The 24,886-nt window shown below is 36.8% G+C and overlaps 1 protein-coding gene across 1 annotated transcript in view; it reads left to right on the top strand.

Annotated features, from left to right (window-relative positions):
- The window catches only part of NIBAN1 (niban apoptosis regulator 1), a 192,261-nt gene that overhangs the window by 141,434 nt on the left and 25,941 nt on the right, over positions 1–24,886 (top strand). The window contains exons 6-8 of the mRNA XM_074308582.1: positions 9,140–9,255; positions 23,244–23,348; positions 23,670–23,832. Of these exons, the coding sequence (XP_074164683.1) occupies positions 9,140–9,255; positions 23,244–23,348; positions 23,670–23,832 (384 nt within the window). The remainder of the gene's footprint in view (positions 1–9,139; positions 9,256–23,243; positions 23,349–23,669; positions 23,833–24,886) is intronic.

Below are 24,886 nucleotides of genomic sequence, written 5' to 3'. Positions count from 1 at the left end.
AGATGGCAAGTAATGCAATATATGTTAAACTTCTATATATATTTCTACAATTATCATGCTGCACAAGAAAAAACAGATCAAAAAGGAAAAATGTATCTCCATTTTTCTGATAAAGAAAATGGCATTTAGAGGGATTAGGGCATAAGACCAAGGCCATATACTGAAAGAAGAGCCCAGATTCAGCCCTCCATCTTTTGACTCCAAATGCATTCTCATAAACCATACTGCTTCCTGTGAAAATTGAAAGAGGGGAGTATCTAGAATATTTTGAAAAAGTAAAGCAATCATAGTTAGGAGGGAACTTTCAGAATTTTAGTCAGAAGTCACTGGCAGAAAAAATTCAGGGACCATCTTTCTGAGAGAACATTTCTCAATCAATTTTTGGTGGGCACTTACAGCATAGAACTCATTTTCCAGATCCCAAATCCAGACACAAGAAACTTGCTTCAGATTACAAACCAAGTGACTAAATATAGTGATCCCTAGAAATGCTGACCTTCATCATATCATACTGCAAACAACTTTGCTTCCCTGTCATAATTTCCTGGACAGGCCATCCAATACAGTGACAGTACAGTGGGGGCAACAATGGTGTGGAGTTAGCTTGATACTTCTATAAAGGAATTCTGTCTTCATTAGCAAAGTTATATGGAGCAAACTATATATGACCTCAGTTATACCTATTGCTCCTCTATTCATTCATTTATTCATTCATTCATCCAACTCTCTGCAAATGTTCCTGGCTTTGCCCCCTTGCTCTGAAATCTTTTGCAACCTCTTGCCTAGCCATTGGGTTTGATTATCTTATACACCTGATTTAACAAATTCTTATGATTTTTTAGTGAACTTCTTCCATCCTGATTTGAATACTCTCATTTTCTTGAGGAATGTTCTTCCCTCCCACCCCCATTCCTGTTATTTATCTCTAATCAATGGCCCTGGTAGATTCTATTCTCCATGGTAGTAAATAAAACTTAGATAGGATTCCTCAACCAGAAATCACAATTGTCAGCACCATTTTTATGATTACAAATATTCTATGACATGCATATTTTTATTGCAGTGCTTGCTGATTTATTGTAATGCTTATTCACTCATTCAGCTATTATTTGCCAAAATATTTAGAATTTCCAGAGCATTTTGAGAGTTTATGAAGGAAAAAGGACAGAATATATAAATATTTAAAACTGGGAAAATCTGGAAGGTATGTTCATTGTATCACATCGAGTAGGATAGAATGCAACACTTAGATTTATGGCTTAGTGATTTGGGAGGGGGAAGGAAAAGAAATAAGTATTTATATAACTCTGACTGTGTGCCAGGCACTATGCTAAAAACTTTACAAATTGATTCTCCCAACAGCTCTGGGAGGCAGATAGTTGTTATCTCCATTATATAGTTGAGGAAACTGTGTCCAACGTCACAGTTAATAAGTATCTGAGACTGGATTTGAACTCGGGAGTTCCTCTGACTCTAGGCTGAAATATCACCTTCCTGCTTAGCTTAATTCTGCTTTCCTATCCCTATCCTGTTTCCCTCAGAAAGTACTAAAATATTCAGAGATGTTCAGGTCAAGTGTGGTGGGTGAAGAAAGCAATCCCCTTCCTCTTCATTTTATGTTTCTGACCTATTTGCTGTAACCCCAACTTGCAAGGAATTTCCAGACCATGAACTTCTCAGCAAATGTTTTGATATCTGAAATCTGGACAGATAGACATAAAAATATACTTTTTCAAGAAATGCAAAGGAAATCACTTAGTCAACATGTGTACTCACAGAGCACTTAGACTCCATCAGGTCTAGGGTCTGAGGAAAATATAATCATCTCTAACCTCAGGGAGCTTGAAGTCTAAAGTGAACCTTTCGAGACAGCTACTATTGAAGTTGCTGGGACTGAGATGAGTTGGATTTTTAGTTTGCTTTTAGGTAAGAGTAAGGAAGATAATTAACATGTCTTAACTCCCCATTTTCCATGGGATTTAGTTAAAGAACTAGAGCAGGAAGTTAATTAGCTCAACTCTCTGGTTATTTGATATGTATTTTTCTCAGAGACACCTGTACCTTCTGAAAAAGTATAGTGATCCTTTAGCAAACAACTGAAGGAGGGGTAGAGGATAAAGATGGAATTTTTGTCTTTTAATGAAGCTAACCTGTGCTCTTTCCTTATTTAAGGACATATATTTTTTTAAAAATAAAGAGAACATTTTATGTTGAATCTGTTTTAGAACTCATTTTCTATATTGTAGATGGAATAGGTGAAATAGAGTTTGAATTAATTCTGATAGTCAGATCACCAAGAGTAAATTGAATTTTATTAGGCTTTGCTGGCAGTAATGAGTTACTATAATATTCTGTCACGATAAGTTTGATTATTAATACTTTTAGTCTCTTGAGTGTGTTTAGTCTAGTAGTTAGGTAGACTATTGCCACTCTTTCTTTATCTCTCTTTTGGTCATTTTCCCTTTCCTTGACTTTTATTCTTTTTCCACATTTTCCCCCAACCATTTCTTCAATTAAATCTGAAAAGAATATTTTTAAAAATGACCATCTCAATAAGAATGTTATTGCATGCTTCGTTATGGCCACAAACGTCCTGGACAGAATTTCAGTCACCTCCCTTAATTTTTGAGGTTAAGTGAAGGGGATAAATAAAGTTATGCTTCCTGCACGGGCCTGAGGAATTTAAAACGATATTCCCCAAATCCAGTGACTGGCCACACTTACTCTATCCAAGTACAGTACCAGTGTTTTCTTCCATCTCTCTCGCCTTTGGTTGGGAATAAGACCAGCTGTTAAAAATAAGAGATCATGAGTCAAACCCCCAATCCCAATGTAGTCATTACAGTTTCCATTCCAGCTGATGGAGCCCCTCCCAACATGCTGTGCTCCCTACTGCGCCCCTTGAGGAAGTACTGTCAGTTTTATACACAGAGACCTCTGATTCAGTTGGACTGAGAAAATAATAAGGGATAGAAAGCAGTAATTTTGAAGACTCGGCTTTTACAAAGAGTTATCCTTGTGGCTTCAAATGTACTTTTAATTAAATCCCTATGTTGATAGTGAGCATCAGTCATGAATTTCCTTTTTTTTTTTTAAGAAAGAAAGGATGGATGGAAGAAGGGAAGAAAGGAAAGAAAGATGAAAGGAAGAAAAAGAAGGAAAGAAATTTATTACTTGTGTAATACATAGTATGTGTCCATACTATGAGAGTATGGACAAAGGGGTCCCTTTGAGCTGTGTAGCTCTTAATTTTAAGAATTTTCCCCAGGATTTCATGATTTTGGGTGGCTTTTGTTTTTGTTTTTCAGACATTGTCTTTGATTTCATCAAAGATGAAAGTTCCCAACCAGGAACATGCCTGTCCCCCTCCCCTTTCTGCCAGTCAGCATTTGCTATGCAACAAATGGTTGTAAATAAAGAGAAGGAATGGAAGGATTGAGTGGGCTTCAGTTTAGTGTCATTTATCCAATATGTGGATTTTATATTTTTCAGCTTCTCCTCTCTTTCCTTAGCACAGTAATGCTTTGATGTAACAGTACAAGCCTCAAGAAGTTTCATTTTAGAATTCTTATTACCTCCCTGCAGCCTAGGGAAAGTCAAGGGAATCCTAGGGGAAAGTTAGAGAAGATGCCTTGAAGGTGCCAGGGAGATCAGAAATTAATTTCTGCCTCTGTCACATATGGCAGAGAGGTAGTGCAGTGGACATAGTTCCAGGGCTGGAGTCAAAAAGACTCATCTTCCTGAATTTGGCCTCAGACACCAACAGTGACCCTAGGTGAGCCACTTCACCCTGTTTGCCTCAATTTCCTCATCTGTAAAATAATCTGGAAAAAGAAATGGCAAATTACTCCACTATCTTTGCCAAGAAAACTCCAAATGAAGTCACAAGGAGTCATGCAAGACTGAAAATGATCGAAGAACAATGACAATCTGCTTTGTCCATTAGACTCAGTTAAGCCTTTTTTTCATAGCAAAAAAAAAAAAAAATGCAAATTCTATCTTTTCCCCCTTTCATATCAGGAGTGGCAATAGAAAGTAACCAGGTTCACAGGAGAGGTTTCCCCTTTCTCAGATTGTATTTGGTGCTAGAGAGCAGTAAGCATTGTACCTAGCAGCAAGATTCAGCCCTCTTCTAATTATTAGCACAATGATTGAAGGCTCTATTACCTTGGCCAGCCTTTCTCCAGCCAATCATTAAAGCAATGACTCTTTTCCAATCAGCAGACTCCCAGCAGAGCAGCTGCATGCAAAAACATCCTATCCGCTCAATTCCTGTCAAATTCTGTGTTCTGTCTCTTATATGCAGCTTTTCTTGTAGCTTTCTGTCTTCTGACCCCAGCTTCTTTTCAGACTCTTGAGCTCAGCCTTTATTTCCATTTCTTCCTATAGCTTCTTCTCCTACAAATATATCTTCTAAAGCTTCAAATTTGAGCTCCCTTGTGGTCAATGTCTCAAATTTATGATACAAATCAAAAGAAAACTACTTTTCTGTCAGGTATAAACTCAATGGTGTTTAAATAATTTCCCTTTACTCTCTGTGCAGTTATTTGATTTAACTTACAATTTTTCCATTATAACCCACAAATATCTTTTAAAAAAAAACCCAATCTTGTCTACTATGTACTACAAATCTCTAAAAACAATCACTTATACATTGGGCTAATGGGCCACAATTTCCTGTAGCTATCATTAACCCACTCATTGCTCTGTCTTCAAATAGAACCTCGTAGTGCATTCATCTAAGGAACAGTTTTCTCATCTATATAGTTCTCAGAATAAGCTATTTTTCTCAAGCATTTTATCTGAGGCTGTGTTTCTGCACAAATTGATTTTACCTATTTTCGTTCCTTCTCCTGCCCCTTTTGACAACAAAACTGCAGTTATAAAGGTATATATGAAAATATATACCTTATATAAACAAAGTAAATATTAGATAAATAGGAGAAATCCTGGAAATGAAGTGGGGTACAATGTTGGGGGATCGCACAGAGAAAATAGCACTTGAGCTGAGCTTTGGTTTAAATGAGAGATTCTAAGAAGTAGAGATGGGCACAGATTCCATTCTAGACAGAGAAGATACAAAGACAGAGAGATGGTAGATGCACTATTGTATTTGGGGACATCAAGAAGGACAGTTTGGCTTGACTATGGAATGCATAATGGGGAGTTATATGTAAAAAAATCTGAAAAATAGACCACTAAGGGCCAAACTGGGAAGTTTGAAGAGATGGTAGAAAGCCACTGGAGTTTGTGAATCAAGGATATGATGTGGTCAGACCTTTTTTTTTTGGTGGCCATGTGGAGGATGGTTTGGAGATGAAAGGGAGACTTGAGGGAGGGAGCATCATTAGAAGGCTATTGCAATAATTCTGCCTAGAGAGGGGAATAAAGACGTGAAGTATGGTGGAGATTGTAAGAATAAGAAGGGAGAGAAAAGGGGAAGAAAACAAGCATTAAAAAAAGCATAACATTGCCAGGGATATATCTAGTACTGAGAACTACAAATATCTCATTTGATTCTCATAATAACTTTGAAGGGTAGGTACTGTTGTTATCCTTATTTATAGTTGAGAAAACTGAGATGGATAGAGATTAAGTGACTTGCTCAAGGTCACACAACTAGTAAGTATCTGAAGCTGGACTTAAACTCAGATCATCCTTACTCCAGATCCATATCTGTATTCACTGCATCAGCTAGCTGGAAGATATAAAAGTTGCTGTGGAGATAGGATCAAGAGAACTTGGGAAGTTAGTGGAAATAAGGAGTGGATATTGAGGAGATGATGACTGAGATTGTGAATCTAAGTAACTGGAAAGATGATAATATCTTCAATAGAAATTAGGAAATTTAGAAAAAGGGAGAATTTTAAGGAAAAGCTACATTTTGTTTTGGCTATGTTGAGTTTGAGAGTCCTCTGTAAGATCCAGTTGGAAATGTCCAATGGGTTATATTAGTAAAATAGATCTGAAGTTCAGTAGAAAATTGCATATATAGATCTTGAAATCATCAGTTAAGAATGAGAAGGTGAATGATAGAATTGATCATCTAACCCATGAGAGCCAATAAGATTACCAAGAAAGAGAGTGTGGAGAGAGAAAAGTAGGGGACCCCTGACAGAACCTTAGGGTACAGCCATATTTAGGGGAATGGACATAGATGGTGATGCACAAAAAGAGACAAAAAAGAGAGAGCAGATGTGTAGGAGAATCAAGAGTAGTTTCACAAAAATGTAGAAAGGAGAAAATGTTCAGGTTAGTGTGGTTAAGTGTCATGCTACAGAGAACTGGGAAAAGGTGAGAGCTAAGAAAAGGCACTACATTTGACAATTAGGAGATTACTGGTAACATTGAAGAAAGCAGATTTGGTTGAGTGAGAATATCAGAAGCCAAAGTACAAAGGATCAAAAGGCAATAAGAAGAAAGTAAATTCAGCATTGATCTTTTGAACAAGGTCATCTGATTCAATACCAGTACTTTTATACCAAACTGATAATTTATGGTTGGTTACCACTTTTTTGAACCAGAAACTGTTGAAATTCCTGTTTTGGGTTTTTTTTTTTTTTTACTGTGGGTCTTTTCACTTCTAAAGTTTGCTACATCTTCCATCATATGCAAACTTTGAGTCATACACCCATGACCTAAAATTGACTTTCACAACATTAAAAGGACGTTTTAGAAATTGCAGCTCAGAGTTCAGTGACATGCTGGCACCTAGCTCTTTTAATTCTAAATTCACTTCTCTTTCCACTACATTATGGGACCCCCTCAATAACCAGTTTAGATCACCGTACAAGGGAATAAAAATTCTGATGGAGCAGAATACTTGCATGCATCTATCTATCTATCTATCTATCTATCTATCTATCTATCTATCTATCCATGCATCTATAATCTCATGTCTCTGAAATTCTCTCCCCCAATACAGATTGAAACACATCCATACCTTCCCCTTTGTCATTCTAGTCCAACTTCCATAAATTCCCCATTTGCCCAAAACACTTAATTTTAAAAATGTATCAAAATTACCTTGATTGTACTTGGGTGGCTCTTGCTCCCTGGTCAACATACCTTAAATATTCATGTCTTTGATGATGTCTCCTCCCTTATTAATACTACTTATCTACTTATATTCACCATGACTCTTTCCATGACCCAAATTGGGATTTTTCTGAGATCATGGTGTCCCATGACTTGCAGCCATATAACATCGCTGGATGGGCTTTTAACTGCAGGGAGCAGCTGGAGATGATTAAAAGTGCAGTATACTTTTCCAAATGCAATCTAGCCCAATTTCCATCCTCTATTCAATTCCAGGCCCACATTCATGTCCATCTGCAATGTCTGTAAAAAGAGAAAAGGAGGGGATAATTTTGGAGCATGAGGCATTTCTTATCCTGCAATGAGCAACATAAGAAATCTGGAATAGGGGAAAATGGTGAGAGGAAGGAGACTTTTTCTATGTGCCCCAAATTAACAGCCTATTTATCAATTTCACCTGAGCTTGGCGCTGGTACCAAATCTGAACCATCAGAGAATATGGTGTGATTGCTAGAGGGCCAATCTCTGAACCAAAAAGACCTGAGTTCAAGTGAGGTATGTCTTAAAATGGTTAAAATGGCTTATCAGAGCTGACTTAATGTTTTCAGCATGTGCAATTATACATTGGAAATCATCAAACACTCCAAATCAGGGCTTGCTTTATTTTTTGTGGATTTTCTAGATTTAAGAAAGTGATAGAAAACATGCTAATAATTTCAGATTAAAATTTAAAAGCACATCACGTGTACATTTCTTTTGGAGGGGAAAACCAGTTGTTAAACATCTGTTAATACTATGGTTTAAGCCCTAGTTTTCCCATATACTAACTTTCCAGGGCTCTAGGAAATATTGTTAAGAAGTTTCAGAGAAGGTGCTGACCTACATGGGTAGAGGAAGTTTCTTTATCAAAAAGTTCCATATACCAGAGAAATCACAGTCTAGTCTCCTTCCTTAGAGCTAATTAGTCTTCTGTTAAGACCAGTGTAGTGGAAAGAATACTGGCGGGGAGTCAAGACCTTTTTCTTCCAACCTCTCTGCCCCTGGCTAAACTGTGACATTGGGGCTAATCGCTTCACTTTGACAGGCTGCAGACTCTTCCTCTGTTTTCAGCTCTGAATTCTGTAATTAATGGGATGTAATCTGTGAGATGGACCCACAGTTTTATAGACCAAAAGATCATATACCATAGGATCATAAATCTCAAGCTAAAACAGATCTCAAGAGCCGTTGTCATTCCACATCTTACTTAAATAAGAAAACTGAGATCAAGGGAAATTGAATAATTTGCCCAGAGTCACACCTATAGAAATGGCAGAGATGGACTCTGACATCAGAGCACATGTATGATCTTGTCCTGGTCCCTGCAGTTCTGCTCCTTTGTAACTGCCTTGAACAGTGGGTTCCTGGAATCGTGGATCTTGAGCCAGAAAGGTCCTCAGAGATTTCCTCATCTATCCTTTTACTTTAGAGAGATCAAATGATTTGCCTTTGTACTTAATAAACTCTAGGTACTCCTAGGAAACAAGGTGAACATGTCTAGCAGCATGTAGAAATCTCTCTTTCTCTCTGCTTGATAAAAACCTTCACAAACTGGCCCCAACCTACCTTCCCTGCCTTATGACATACTCTTTCATGAATAATGTGCTTCTGTCACACCATTTTTCTTACCCATTTTTAGACTTTTTCTTAAACCTGGATTCTGCTCTCCCTTCATTCTGCCTCTTGGAATCCCTTTTTTCCTTCAACATTCAGCTCAAATCTCACTCTCTATATGAAGATATATATATATATCCCCCAACCACTTATGCTCTCTCTTCTAAATTGCCTTGTTCCAAATTTGACTATTTATGTTTCTGTAGACGTTCTTTGAGGGCAGGGCCTGTTTGACTTTTATCTTTGCTATATCCTTCACCCGATGCAATGCCTGGTACATAATAACACTTTAATAAGTACTTGTTAATTGATTGATTGAAATGTCAGAACAAAACCTTTGCAGTTCATTGACTACAAAGCTTCTTAGGCCAGTTAAGCGTGTTAAAGAATCAAGGGATAATCTCAAATACTTTTTCTTGCTAATTACTCTGATCTTATTGCTTTATAGATTATTTGAAGCAGAAAACATTTGAAGCCCAAGCCTTTTTGGAAGCAGTGCAATTCTTCCGGCAGGAGAAAGGCCACTATGGATCATGGGAAATGATCACTGGGAATGAAGTCCAGGTAATGCTAGACTGAGCTATGGAGATTAAAATTATCCCACCTACAAAAAGAGAGCCTGAGGCAGAGATGGGAGCCAATAGTACTTTATTAAAGGTTCTATGGTGCCCTCTATTGTAATAAATCTCAGATCTTCCTCACAATCTAAGATACCTTCTCCTTCTAAGTCCTATTTTTATAGGACTAGATGTCCACTTATTCCAGAATAGTTGTACCAAATACAGAATAATTCTATTGAATAAGTAAAATAATATCTCAGTAGGATCACAAGTTGGGTGAAGCAAGGACTATCTCCACATAAGATGGACAGGTTTCTTCTTAATTTGGGCTGGAAGAAATGGTACCAGTTATCACAATCAGTGACCCAAGTGATCATGAGATGATCATCTGTTCCTATTGGACAAATGGTCTCTGTTTCAATGTAAAGGATATTCGTTTTGGAGGAAATTTTGTTCCTCATCTAATAAATTATTTATTTATTTTTTACTATCATTTACTATCAACAAGAATGATTAAGCACCAACTGTGTACAGAGTACCAGGATATTAACCAATGGAATTTCATCATAGACAGAGAAGGAGTCTCACATCTTTTTCTACATAAAGGGTAATCCATGAAAGTGAAGAGACTTAGAAGATAACATTTGCATTTACAAAATAGGACTGTGCTTTTCTTTTTTGTTTTTACATAAGGCCTCAAGGAAGTTTCTACACTTTTCACCCAATTTGGTGATTTACTCTGATTAGTCATTGTAATTCCTTTTGGTAATTTGCCTGATTAATTATCCAGGGTAAACTGACCGATGTTTTAGGTATTATTCCAGGCATCACACTGCATAAATCCCAAGAAACTGTGTTGTACATAATGACTCTAGCTCTCACAGTGTGGTCCAGTTGTATGTATAATTTAGCAAAGACAAAATGTTGGACAGGACTTTAAAAATATGTATTTAGATGTAGGCATCCAGATTCAAATATGTTATTCTTTTCCCCCTCATGTCCCTGAAGAGTCTTGGGGTCTGTGAGACCTGTTATTGGGAGCCAATACTAAGAAGATGCCAGATGGCTCTCAGCCTCTCTATGGTCATTAAACTTCTAAAACTCAAAATATTTTCTCAAGGAGACAGAGCTGGTTTTTTAAAATTGTTTTACCATATGACCCACAATTTTCCTTTCTATAGAGTTCAAACCTATTTACTTCCCATCCTGAGACAGAGAGCTGAGCTTGTACAAATTCTTATTTGCTGGATTTGAGATGTCCCTAGTGCATTCATTAGAAATTCTAAGAAGAGAAAGAAACTAAGTATTTATGAGAGATGAAAAATAAAAACTTATCATATTACATGATCATTAGATTTACAGCTAGGAGGGATATTGGAGGTCATCTGCTCCAACTTTTTCTATTTGAGGAAACTATGACCCAGGGAGATTTTGTTGATATCTCCCAAGTCATAAAGTTTGGTGAGTTGTGTAGTAAGGATTCTAACTCAAGTCGTCAGATATCAAACCCAGTTTTCTTCTGATCACTGACTACGAGTATAAGTTTATGTCAACAACAATTTATTAAGGACCTACTTTGTGAAAAACATTGAGCATGGAAAGACAAAAACAAAACATTTCCTACTTTCAAGAGCTAATATTCTAGAGGTGGGATCCACTATGTAAGGATTTAAAGCAGAATTATATGCAAAATAAGGTAATTTTAAGACCAAAGGAACCCTAAGCTTACTGAAAGCTCATGAGCCTCTATGAGTCTCAGTTTCCTGATCTGTAAAATGAGGGCATGGTCATTCAACACTTAAAAAAATTAATTTAGTCTATTCACTGGAACATTAAATACTTAAACGGAAGCTTAAGTACTTTGGCCACATGATGAAAAGACAGGACTCATGGAAAAAGACCCAGATGTTAGGAAAAATTGAAGGCTAAATGAAAAGGGGATGACAAAGGATAAGATGAAGGAATAAAGTCCTGGCAAAAACAAGTGTGACCGTGGACAAACTTTGAGGAAGGTGGAGGATAGAAGGTCCTGGCAAAAATCTGGACATGACTGAACTACTGAACAAGAAAATGGCACCGTGAAATATGACAACCTCAAAGGTGTCTTATAGTTCTAAATCTGTGATTCGTTGATCAGGTAAATTGGAAAAGGCCTCATATTGGAGACAGTACCTGAGATGTACTTTAATAGAAGCTAGAATCTACAAGGTAGAAGAGAGGAGGGAAGGCAGTTCCTTGGGGGAAGGAAGTTAAGAAGTGGGAGATATGTCATCTGTGGGTAGGGAATTGTTAACTGACCTATTTGACTAAGGTGAAGGATAGGTGAGGAGGAGTAATATGAATATGAAATAAGACTGGAAAAGTAAGTGGAAGCCAATTTGTGAAAATGCTTAAAATAGGCTAATTAAAATATATATAAAATTTTATCCTTGAAGTAGTAGGGAGCTATTGAATATTTTTAAGTAGGAAGAGACATCATAGTTACATTTGTGTTTTAAGAGCATACATTTGGCAGCTGAAAGGAGAAGAGATTAGAGACCAGTTAGAATCCTATGGTGATAGTTTAATTAGGAGAGACAAGTAGCTGAACTAAAGTTTTGTGCATGGCACATAGCTAATAGGCATTTGAGGCTGCATTTGAATTCAAGTATTTCTGACTCCAGGCTCAGTCTTTTCAGGCTTTTATCTACTGTACCACCTAGCTAGAATGTGTGGAAAACAGCTTTAATTTCCATAGCACTTTACAGTTTACAAGGTATTTTACGTGAATCATCTCATTTGATTCTCATAAAAACTCTGACAGATAAGGTTATCCCCTTTTAACAGATGAGGAAACTGAGGCTAAGAGAGATTAAGTCACTTGTCCAGGATGATCCAGCTTGTAGGTGTCAGACATAGAATTTGAACTCCAGGCTTTGAGTCTCTGAGCTCTTGCTCTTTATCCATGCTACCCCATGGCTACTTCCATAGAGAGATGGGGATAGATGGAAGAGAAGATGGAAAAGTAGACGCAACAAAACTTGGAAGTGGAGATGGAGGAAAAGAGGGAAGAGTTAATGATGACTCCATATTACTAATCTAAGTGAGTGAAAGAAGGGTGCTGTCCTTGACAGGGTTCTGGAAATCAAAAAAAGTGAGTAAAAGACTCTGTCCCTAAGGAGGCGAGAGACAAGGGAAGCATACACAGGAAATAACAAATGCTGACACAGGCTTACAAACACCAGCATTGGATACTGCTGTGACAAAGTGTGCCGTGAAATGATGCTGACAGTTAGAATAAGGCTGTACATGTGTAATAAAGACATTACCATGAATCAAACTGAATTAAGTAAAGGAGAAATCAATGTATGTTGGAGTCATCATGTAAGCTAAACTTGAGGAACTTGAGTTCCCAGATCATTTACACTTTATTTATAAAGCCCAGCATTCCATTGGCATGAATTGATTGTTATTTTATGTTAAATTCTAGGTGGGTATAAATCTTACCTTAGGTCATCTTTCCTTTGGTTCCCCTCTATAGTGCCAGAGGATGTCCTAATCACTGAATCTTTACTCCCTCATAACTTAAGTATTTTTAATGGAATCATAAACACAGAATTTTAGAACTGGAATGAACCTTTGAGATTATTCTCATTTTACCAGTGAGAAAATTGGGATTAAATGGGCCCCTCAGCTAGTTAATGGCAGTAGCAATGGCTGTGCCAAAGCCAGAACCAGAACTAGAGTCGGTTACTGGATTTCCAGTCCAGTTTCATCATGTCACACCGCTTTCTGTAGACATGGCGGGATCTTTCTACCCAAAGAAATCAAGGACATCAGGACTTGACCCTTAGATAAAAAAAATGTTTTTAGGAACATTTTGTGTGGTAGGAGAGAACTGGAAAGAAAGTAGATACCTATTAGGGAATGATTGAAATAATTGAAGTTTATGAATAAAATGGAAAACTATTACATAAGAAATAATGAACATGAAGATGTCATTTAAAAAAAAACACTTAAGAAGACTTAAATGAAGTGAGTCAATATGAAACCAAGAGAATAACTTAAAGGATGACCAAAAATACAAAGGGAATCTGAAAGGTTTCAGAATTCAAGTTAAAACAGTGGGCAATCATGACTCTGAAGGATTAACAGTGAAGCATGTTTCTAGCTTTTCTGTAGAGAGGTGGTGGACTAAGGGTATGTAGTGAGGCATACATCATCTTTCATGAGTGATATGTTGATTTGTTTTACTTGGCTATTCTTTTCTTCTACAAAGAAGTGTTGAGCTCAGGGAAAAGAGGGAAGTCACTGGGAAGTAAAAGTGTGTATTTTAAAAGTGTAGACATCAATAAATTTTATAACATATTTTAAGTGTAACTTGTGAGAATCTGATTTACCAACAAAAGCCAAGATATTCTGACTTTGTACTTGTTAAGCACCTACTATGTGCTGGGCATTGAGGCAGCAATGTGCCTTAGTGGATAGGACATTGGATCTGGAGTCAGGAATACCTGAGTTCAATCCATCTTCAGAAATTTCCTAGTTGGGCAAGTCATTTAACTATTTTTCCTTAATCTACTTAATCTACCAGAGACAATCTCACATAGGGTCATGAAGAGTCAGACAGAACTGAACAACTAACAGTAATTAATAATATAATTATAATAGTGATAACATAATATAATTGATGAGCCTTTAACAATAACATCTATTTATTAGAGTAACAAAGGACAGAACAGATTCAGACACTGAAGAGAAGGATGCCCAGAATAAGATATGAAAGAAAATACAAAAACTAAAGAGGATAGAATTTACCAAATTACTTAAGAATATGGCTTATTGTTAAAAGCTCGCTCTGATCTATAGGGTTTTTTATTTAAAGGATTGTACCGCATATTTTCTTCATGCCTGCCAAGAACTTACTCATAATGTACTAACCTAGGAGACCTATAATCAGAAGACTCCCAGACAATTTGCAAGATAATCTTTCTAGTAATGACTCACTCTAAAAGCATGGTGTGCCCCCACAGTTGGTTCTGTACAATAGTTATGGTTATTTTGGTCCCATATCCAGGCTGTGCAAATAACTTAGAATAACTTACCCATAAAGTTTGTTATTGTGGAAATAATAAGGTATTTCTGAAAAGCCATATTGATTCATTTGTTGTTTAAGTAAGTATATATTTGTCTTCAAGTACAGTTGGTCAATAAACATACTACTCCTTCTTAGAATAGGATAACTGACTGGGGGACAAGGAGGAATCAAAATATTATCATCATAGCATCATGGGAAATGTGGTATATTGGAGAGAAATCTGGTTTGAAGGTGAGGATAAACCCAGATTCAATGGACAATAACTAGCTATATGAGCTTGAAAAGAACACTTAATGTCTTTGAGTCTCAGGTTTCTTATCTCCAAAATGGAGATATTAATGTTCGCATTACCTATGCAACAGATTTACCCAACAGATTTAGTGTGAAGACTGAATGAGATAATATATACAAAACACTTTGCAAACGTCTTATGTTAATATGATATAAATGTGAGCTAGAATTGTCATAGGCTGAAACCTAGAAGAGAATTCAGAGAAGATCTATTCTCACCCATTAGTTTTACAGATAAGGTAACTGAGAAACAAACTCCCAGAGGTGTTGGCCAGCATAGGTGAATGTCTTAAAAAATGTGGAAGTTGGGAGGGACCTCAGCAACCATCTGGTCCCATCCATATACCAAAAGGATCTCCACTGTCACTTACTAAACAAGTGGCTGTTCCATCTCCACTCAAGGGCTTCTAAACAGGGAAAATTCACGAATTCTTAAAGCAGCACCCCTTTGTCCCAAAGAAAAGAAAAGCAGAGTGCCGTGTTATTATATGCAAAGGAAAATCTTGACTTATTTAAATATTTATTTTATTAAATTAAATATTTAAAATGAGTTAAGGTGTATACTGTCATCTACTTTTAATGTGACAAAAAATAATGTTCTTTAGAGTATGACTCAGGGCGATCTAAAAAAGAGTAGGTAATTAATATTGAAGCAACTAGATGGCATAGTAGATAGAGGGCTGGATCTGGAGTTGAGGAGATTCATCTTCTGAGTTCAAATCTGATCTCAGACACTAGCTTTGTGATTTAATCCTGTTTGCTTCATCTGTAAAATGATCTGGAAAAGGAAATGGCAAATCACCCCAATATTTTTGTCAAGAAAAATACAAATGGGTTCACAAAAAATCAGACACAACTGAAATATAAAACAATTTATTCTTTTTTGTTTTCCCTTTTCTCGAACTATAGGTTTACCTTGTGTCTTTTTCTTTTTTTCACTTTATAGTCTTCACCTTTCTTGAGCTTAATTAGCATCTCTATTATGATAATTTCCAGAGCTTTACATCCAAGCTCAGTCTCTTTACTAGTCCCAGTTACCAACTCTTTACTAAACATTTCAATCTGCGTCCTGTCTCAAACTCCACACTAGCCATCTCCTCCCCATGAAATCTGGCTGTCTTCCTTACTCCTCTAGTCTCTCAGTCTTTGGGTACTTTGCTTCAATAGGTGAGTTTGCATCTTATCTTACATGGAATACAGCCCTAATACTACTCCACAGACATCCCCGCCATCTTTACTCCTGCACCTTTCCATTGCTCCTTTTGACATATCCTTGTCTTTCCTTTTAGTGCCTTTTGAGGTATTTATGCAATTTATCCCTAGTTTTAGCACTATAATCTGCACATAATGAATGCTTAATAATTTTCATTGGTTGATTTTAATAAGTCAACAAGCATGTTGCCATGCACCATGCTAAATGCTGAGGAAACAAAGAAAGGGGGAAACAAGACTGCAAACCCCAAATTTTGTTTTCAAGGAGCTCATAATCTAATAGGGGAGACAGCATGCAATTATGTATGTATCTACTTATATGTATACTTTCCTGTGTATATGAACATATATATAATCAAATATATGTCTTATTTGTATATAGTGCAAACATTATATACACAGTATATATGTGCATTTGTATACCTATATGTATATCTACATATATCTTCATATATATACATATAGATATACATAATATATATGCATACTGTATATATACTGTAGCTATATACATATATATTTACATACATACTTATGTGGGAATAATTGGAAATTATCTCAGAAGAAAGGGCTAGCATTAAGGGGAATTGAAAAAGACTTCTTATGGAAAGTGGGATTTTAGCTGGACCTTGAAGGAAGCCAGGAAAGCAAAGAGATGGAGGAGTAGGAAGGAGAGAATTCCACAGATGAGGAACAGTCATTGAAAATGACTGGCCTCCATTTCCCAACTGATCAATTGTCACAGTATATGAAGAGACCGTTTTCAGAAGAAACAAAAATATCAACAGTGACATCAATCACTATTGTTTAGAGAAATACAAATTAAAACAACTCTGAAGTACCACCTCACACCTATCGGATTGACTAATATGACAGAAAAGTTAAATGATAAAGGACTCAACACTTTGGGTAAATCAGTTCTCCAAGGCTCAACCGGTCTTTCCCCATGCATTCCTTATGCCTGTTAAGATGAAGGGGAATAAAGTAAAAGTTGATTAGAGTAGCCATCTGATCTATTAGCCCCCCACAAAGCTCTTGGGACCCTAGGGCTGGAGTTCCAGAGATGAAAGGGTTAAGTTTTTTGTCCCAGTTACAAGGCTGCTGATGAGATGGCAGGGATGTAAAGTTTCTTCCTCCTAAGATTGTTCTTTTTATCAAATACTTTGAGAATACTTGGAATTGAAGTGTTCAACTTGAATTTAGTGGTAGGGCCTTTGATTTTCATGAAATATGAAGGTTTCAATTTTCCTCTTGAATTCATCAAAATATGCTTTTTCAGTCCTTTCTCATGTTATTTTCTTCTACCTTGTCTATACTCCAGCTAAACCAAGACTTCTCTTTGTTGCCTTCCTGTTGTCTTCTGCTTCCCTAACCCTTTGGTCAAATTGTTCCCTATGCTCAATAGGCTCACATTCCCAGCATTCAACTGTTGAGATCTTATCCATCTTTTAAAGGCCTGCTCAAAAGCCATCTTTCCTATAATTCCTCCTCTGCTCTCTCTCCTTCCTCAGTGGTCCCCATGTCGCCATCTTGGAGAAAAGGATCTGATGATCTAATGAACTTTTCCATTAACATGGGAACACCAATTAGATCATTGAGCTCAGAGCACATCATTCTCACTTTCCAAAGTTAATTTGGTTGACTCTTTTATGGGGTGGGAGAAGGGGTGGAGAAGTAATTTTATCCAAATATTATTTTTAAATGAGTAGAGCAGATGTTGTTTGGAATGACTTCTCTCCATATTTTTAATCTTCACCCTCTATACCCCCAGTGTTTTTTCCTAAGCTAAGTCCTGCCCAGAGCCTTGTACTATATATGGGTCCAACCTAAAAAAAAAAGATCATATTTACAAACAGAATTAACATCACTTCTGTTCTAATGACAGTGAAATGATGGGGAGCACTGATGATACAGTACATAAATTTCTGCTGAAGCTCCAAAGACACATATTTCTTGGCCAAAGAGATCGATTCCTCCAAATTTTAGGACCTTATGACTTCCTTATATACCTGTTTGTTTTTCATATTTAAATGTTTCCCTTGGTTTCTAGGTAAAGGAATCTTGAAAGTCTCCAAAAATTTTTTTCTCAGATAAAATATGCATCAGTCCTACTTATTTGATAAGTTTCTGTGAGCATCTGTTTATTTTTAAATGTTTTTATTTTCAGTTCTAAATTCTTTCCCTCCCTTCATTTCTTCCTCCACCCATTCATTGAGAAGGCAAGAAATATGATATCCATTATACAGATGAAGTCACGTAAAACATATTTCTGTTTTTGGGAGACTTATTCAGAGTCCTGGCACCCAGTTTCTGCTCCTTTCCACTTCCTACCTTTGATCCATGAGAAAATAATTTAAAGGTAATAGTCCTTGTTGTCTTTCCTTTGCTGTAGTCTAGCCCTGCTGTTAGATATTTCCAACTGAATATCCCCTAGAAATCCCAAACTCATGTTTAAACCAGACTTCATTATCTTGTTTTTTCTTTTCTTTTTTATTACATTAATAACTATTTATAGAATAAAACAAGAATTTCCATCACATGGCACAATAAAAAGATGATTATATGTGAAACTGCAAATCTACTATGTCCAACCTGCTATTCTTTTAAAAAATATAACAAAATTATTTTGAAATTTCTTTTTTCTCCTCTTTCTTTACCCTTACCCCATTTTAGATATAACTACCATTAGACACAAATAAATACACACACACATGTAAAATTATTTTTCTTCTCTCCTTTACTTCCCTATTCTTCCCACTGCCCCTGTTTCTGTTAAGAATATCCTTCCAGTCAGTGAGGTTTACAATGTCAGTCATCCTTGACTCTTTGGTTTTTCTCATTCCTCCCTGCCCCCATATTGAGTGTCTACCTCAACATGCTCTTTTGTATCCATCCTTTTCTCTCCACTGACATGGTTACTGCCCTGGTTTCAGGCCTCATCTTGCTAGGCCTATTGAAATAGCCTCTTAATTGGTCTCCCTGCTTCCAGTTTCCTCCCTGCCTTATACTTTCTTTGCTCATCTTCCCAACTTGTATTCCTAAAATTCAATTCAAACCACGTCACTTCTTTGCAAAAAAACCCTCCAACTTCTTCATGTTATCTTTAGGGGGGAAAAGATCTCTGTTTGCAATTTACAGCTCTTCATATTCTAGCTGGAAGAGCCTTTTACATGCTTATTTTCCATTCGTCCCCTTCCTACACTCTCTTTCCAACCTATTTGCTTTTTACTCATTTATACTTTTCCATTTCTGCCTATGTACCTTTGCCCAAGGCTTTGCTCCAATAGTAAAACACATGTACTCTCTCCTTCTCATCCTCCCTACTTAGAATATCAAGTTATGGTCAGAGTCTAGCTCACTTACCACCTCCTACTTGAGACCTTTTCCTAGATGCTAATAATCTTCCTTCATCAAAATAACTTTGTCTTTTCACCATATCTTTTGTATTTATGTATGCAAAATTGTGCTTTTTCTGGCCAGAAGCCAGTAAGTCCCTGAAGGATAGTTTTAACTTTTGTCTCTATATGCAGTATCAAGAACATAGTAGGTGTTTAATGAATGCTTTTTAAATTAATTGAATAAGTATATTAAATTTCTCTTGATTGATTGACCTAGTGTTTGATTGTAATCAATCTCCATGCTTCATTTTTTCAGACCCAATCTGAAGACAGAGACCTCCGTTAATTGATCTCTTAGGTCCCTTTCAGGTCTGAATTATGTTTATTTTTAGTCCCTGGGCAGGTATATTTTTGTTGTTGTTGTACATTAGGGAAAAAGTTTCTCTCTCAGGGTTTTTTCAACCTTAGATTTATAAGTTTTTCCAGTTTTCCTGTAGAGCTAGTCAATGATCATGAACCCCTTCCTAGAGAGAAAAGTTATTTCCTCAAAGAGAGCAGACTATTTAACTTTTTGCATGTGTTGGTGCAGTCCTCAGACTTAGCAGTATAACTAAAACATAGTAAACATTTAACAAGTGACTGTCCATTGGTTCTACTACCTATTGGGGATTAAAACTCCACTTGTGATACTCCATCCTTGTTAAGACTTTGATGCTTCTCGATAAGAAAATATTCATTCATTCATTCAATAAACATTTATTAAGTGCCTACTATGTGTCAGGTTCTGGGGATAACAAAAGAAGGGAAAAAAAAGTTCCTGCCCCTAAGGATCTTCAAAGCCATAGCACGTTAAGCTGAGGTCAATAACTTAAACCTTGTAGCACATTTTTAAAAGGAACATTGGAAAGGGCCTGCTGACAAAGTCCTGAGGGGGCTGATCTGATCCTTCCCACACGGAACAGTTCCTTTTTCACATAAACCTAATCCACCCTGATAACTGCGACTTAGTGGAAAAAGCAGGGGAATAGGGAAGGAACACATATTTATTAAGTATGCACTATTTGTTGGCACTGTGATAAACTATTTTCTCATCTGATAATCACAAACAACTCCGGGAGGTAGGTATTGTCATGATCCTCATTTTACAGGTGAGGAAACAGAGGCACACAGAATTTGAGTGACTTGTCTAAGATCCCACAGTTAATAAGTGTCTAAGAGTCTGATTCTGAGTTTGAGGCTTCTCACTCCAAGCCCAGCACTGCTATCCTCCTCTATTCTTACCAGTGAAGGAATCAGGAGGCTGAGTTCTGGTCCTGGGGCTGCCACTGGTTAGTTGGCTGACTTCAGCTTCTCTGAGCCTTTATTTCCTGCCTAAATAACAAGGCAACTGGGCTCAATGATCTCTTGGGGTCTTTCCAGCTCTAAATGCTATGACACTTTTCTTTTGAGTATGATAAATTGTTGATTCTTTTCTATGTGAAAATATCCACCATCCACATGAGTTTCTGTCACTTGGGATATTAAAAATCTTTGGCTTTTTAGGTTGTCTTATTCAAGATGTCTGTGGCTTCAGGTCCAGAACTGAAACTTGTATTTTCTTATTTTCTTATCAAATCCAGATTCTTTTCTTTTTTTTCTCTTTTTGTTAAAATGAATTTTTGAAAGAGTGAAGTCATTTTTAAGAGTGCTCACTATGTTCAAAGTTCTTTGCTAAATTCTTGAGTTAAAATACAAAAAAGAAGTATTCCCTCCCCTCAAGAAGTTTATAGTTTAATAAGGGAAGATGACTCTTTTAAAATAGTAGCCAGTGTAATTCCAATAGACTTGGGATGGAAAATGTAATTTTTGTACCCAGAGAGAGAGAACTATGGAAAATGAATATGGATCAAAGAACAATATTTTCACATTTTCATTATTGTTGTTTGCTTGTTTTTTTTCTTTCCTGTGATTTTTTTTCTTTTGATCTGATTTTTTCTTGAACATGACAAAGAATTGCACATATTTAACCTAAAAAGGTAGCCAATAAGAGATGATTTGGACTAAAGAATCCATGAGGTTTTGAGTAGAGACATAGGACAATTGATTGATGTATTCTCTTTAGGTTGTTGTTACTGTTAGTCCTTAGTTCTTGAAGAGGATCATGTTTTCAGAGAGAGGATGCCATGACATGCAAATGAATTGGATTTAAGTGAGGGTAGGCTGTGCAAGGTCACCTGCCTCACTTTCCCCTCCAGAACCACTTGAATCCAGGGCAAGATATAGATCAGGAGGACTGAAGCTGACCCTAAATGCAGTGGGAGACCTAGCCTTTCTAAGCTAAAGTCTTTAACAGATCTCATTTGACTGAGGCAATTGCCATTCAGTGATTAAGGCTAGGTTTTAAAAAAAAGAATCAGAGAAAAATCTGTTTTACCTAGTCAAAAAAAAAATCAATCTGGGTGGATTTTGGGTCAAAACAGAAAGAATTGTTATTTACATTAACTCTGAGCCATCTAGGCCCAAATAAGGAAGGGGGTTGGATGTAGACAGGGCAATGATGCTCAGGCATTGTCACAATATATGGCATGAAATAGCCAGGGAACAGCAAACATCCTGATAATGATGGTTCTCTGGCTACTTATGGGAAACTCTTGTCAGTTTTTATTAATGCCTTTTATTTTTACATCAATCTACAAGCATTGGTTATGTAGCACATAGGAATAATAACATTTTAAAATGATATAATCTCTTCCCTGAAGGGGCTTCCATTTCATAGGGATCCTAGCTCTCTAGCTGGGAGGGACCTCAAAGACTTCTTCATTTTCATAGATGCGGGAAATGTGTGGCTTTCAGAGGTGAAACGGCTTGCCTAATATTGCACAGGTAGTGATTTGTCAAAATAGAGTTTGAACCTAGCCAGAGAAGGCAACACAGCTACAACCTGTGCACATATAATGCTTTATAATATAGATATATGATAAAGAGAAGATAATTAAGTGGCAAGGCATTAGCTGCTGGAAGTGTCAGGAAGGGTCTCTCTCACATGGACATAGCATTTGAGATGATCTTTGAAAAACACAAAGGATTCTACAGAAATAAGGAGGAAGCTCATTCCAGGCAGGGAGGACAGCAAAGGCACTGATACAGGAGGTGTGTTATGTGTCAGCAACAGAGAAAAGGCCAAGCTGACTGCATTGCAGATGGCTCGGAGCCCCATGGTGAAAGGCTTTGAGTGTCAATCAGAGACACTTTTGTATTTGACAACTAGTAGAGCAGGAGAATGGCACAGTTAGATCTGTGCTTTAGGAAGATCAATCACTTTGTCAGCTACAGGAAGGATGGATGTGGGAGAAGAGAGATTTGAGGCAGGGAGATCAGTTAGGAGGCTAATGCAAGAGTCTAAGCAAGAGGTGATAAGGCATTGAATTAAGGTGGCTATGGGAGTGGAGAGAAGACAGAGCTAAACAACATTATGGAGACAGAATCACCATCACATTCATTGCATCACATATATCTCTACATGTATCTCTTCTCTCATCCCTTCCTAGAGAACCGTCTTCTGTAACTAAAAGAAAAAGGGGGAAAACCAGGTTAGCAACACTAACCTACATATTGACTATGCAGTATTCAATCCCTATAATTCCTAACCTTTGCAATGAAAAGAAAATACTTTCTTATAACTATTTCTCAAAATCAATCTTGGTTATTGTAATTATACAGAGTTCAATATCATTTGGTTGACCTTTCATTTTGAATGTTGTTTTTCTGCTTCTTCTTACTTTGCTCTTCATCAATTTTTTTATACCTGCAATTTTCATGATGGAATATATTCTATTATATTTATATATCACTTTTCCCCCGTCCTCATTCAATGGACACAACAATATGACATGGTTTTAGAGCCTGTCTCATTTGTGATTAGCTCCAGCTAAGAGATCTATGTTCCAGCTGACAAAGAAGAAATGGCATTGGAAGAAAGGGGGGAGAACCAGGAGTTTTTCTTCCTTCGTTCCCCCACCATGGAAGTCATTTCATGACTTCCTAATTAAATTGAACCCCTTGGGTTGAAGCTATGTTTTTTCTTTGATTTTATAGATCTTGAGCAATCTTGTGATGGAAGAACTCTTGCCAACCCTTCAGACGGACCTTCTACCTAAAATGAAAGGAAAGAAGAATGACAGGAAAAGAGCTTGGTTTGGTGTAAGTGACTGTTACTTTATTACTGTTCTTGGCTTGGGGGTAAAACAAAATTAGCACTGTCTTCTCTTAGTTAGTGATTTTTTTTTTGAAGAGAAAATTCTGAGTAGGAAGTTGTATTTCATGACTACTTCTTGCTTCTGACCAATCTCACTTGCATAAGGATAAAAATAAACTCACTATAAGTTAGAAAGAAAAAGAAGATTTTTTTGGTAGTTCAAGTTTTAATGGTCCAACTGACAAACCTAATTTCTGCTCTTTAGAGTGTCATGATGATAGTTTGTACAATGCAGAATATTAATTTATGTGTTTGTTTTGTTATAGATTTTAGAAGAAGCCTATAACTTAGTCCAGAATCAAGTTTCAGAAGGATTAAGTGCTTTGAAAGAGGAATGCAGAACTATGACAAAGGACCTGGAAGGGACCATTCGTTCAGACATGGATCAGATTGTGAATTCAAAGAACTTCTTATCTGGAAAGATCAGAGGTTAAAAATAAAATATTCTGTTCTTTATAACTTCATTTCAGAATTATTCTCCAGAGACACGTTACTAAACACATGATGTCTAGTCATTAAGACTTAAAATGATTAAACTATATTTCTATAATCCTATAGCATGCCTTAAACAAATAATTTTAATAACTGAAACAATGAAGGGAAAAGTAATAGTTGTTTAAGACAGTTTTCTTGCTATATAATAAGTGAGAAAAATCACTTTTGCTTTTAATGTGATCCTTTAAAATAATTTTAGGACTAGACAGCCTCCAATATTCCAACTATCTCTTAGATTATGCCATTTTGATTTTATGATTCAGTGTTTCCTCTCTCCAATCCTAACTTCTAAAACATAGCTGTCAGATGCATCTTCCTTTCTGGCTATATCACTTCCCCACTCAAAAGCCTATTGTGGCTGACTCCCAGTTATCTCTAAGATCTTCCTTGTCATCTCAAGATCTCTGACTTATTCTAGGAGGCAGCTTTGTATAGCAAAAAGAATGCCAGAGTTAGAGTCATCAGAGACCTGGGTTCACCTCGAACACTAGCTGTGGGCCATTACCTAGTCTAATAACCACAGAATTTGAGAACTAGAAGGAATTTCAGTAGTTATCTAGTTCAACCCATAAAAAAGGAATCCCTAACGTAGCTTACCCAACCAATAACCATCGAATCTCTGCTTGGAGGCTTTAGAGGTCTTAAAGCAGCCCATCCTACTTTTGGACAGTTCCAAATGTTAGAAGTTTTTCTTGACATTAAGGCTAAACTTGTCACCTTATAATTCCTATCTCCCCTCCACTCCCTGTGGACCTGATTCAGCCCTTTGGGGCCAAGAAGAATGTGATAGCCCCCAGAAACTTAAACTCAAGGCCATCCACCATTCTATGGACATTCTCCAGTTTGTCAAGGCCATTCTAAAGTGTGCTGCCCAGAACTGAACACATCACTCCAGTTGAGATCTTACAAGGGCAGAGTACAGTGGGATTGTCTCTTCCCTATTCCTCCAAGTCGCTCTTGGTACCAAAGTTTTATTAGTTGTTGTTTA

Source organism: Sminthopsis crassicaudata, chromosome 4 (genome assembly GCF_048593235.1).
Source record: "Sminthopsis crassicaudata isolate SCR6 chromosome 4, ASM4859323v1, whole genome shotgun sequence".
NCBI classification, from domain to species: Eukaryota; Metazoa; Chordata; class Mammalia; order Dasyuromorphia; family Dasyuridae; genus Sminthopsis; species Sminthopsis crassicaudata.
The sequence above is the reverse complement of the archived record's forward strand: the minus strand, read 5'-3'. Positions and strand labels throughout refer to the sequence as shown.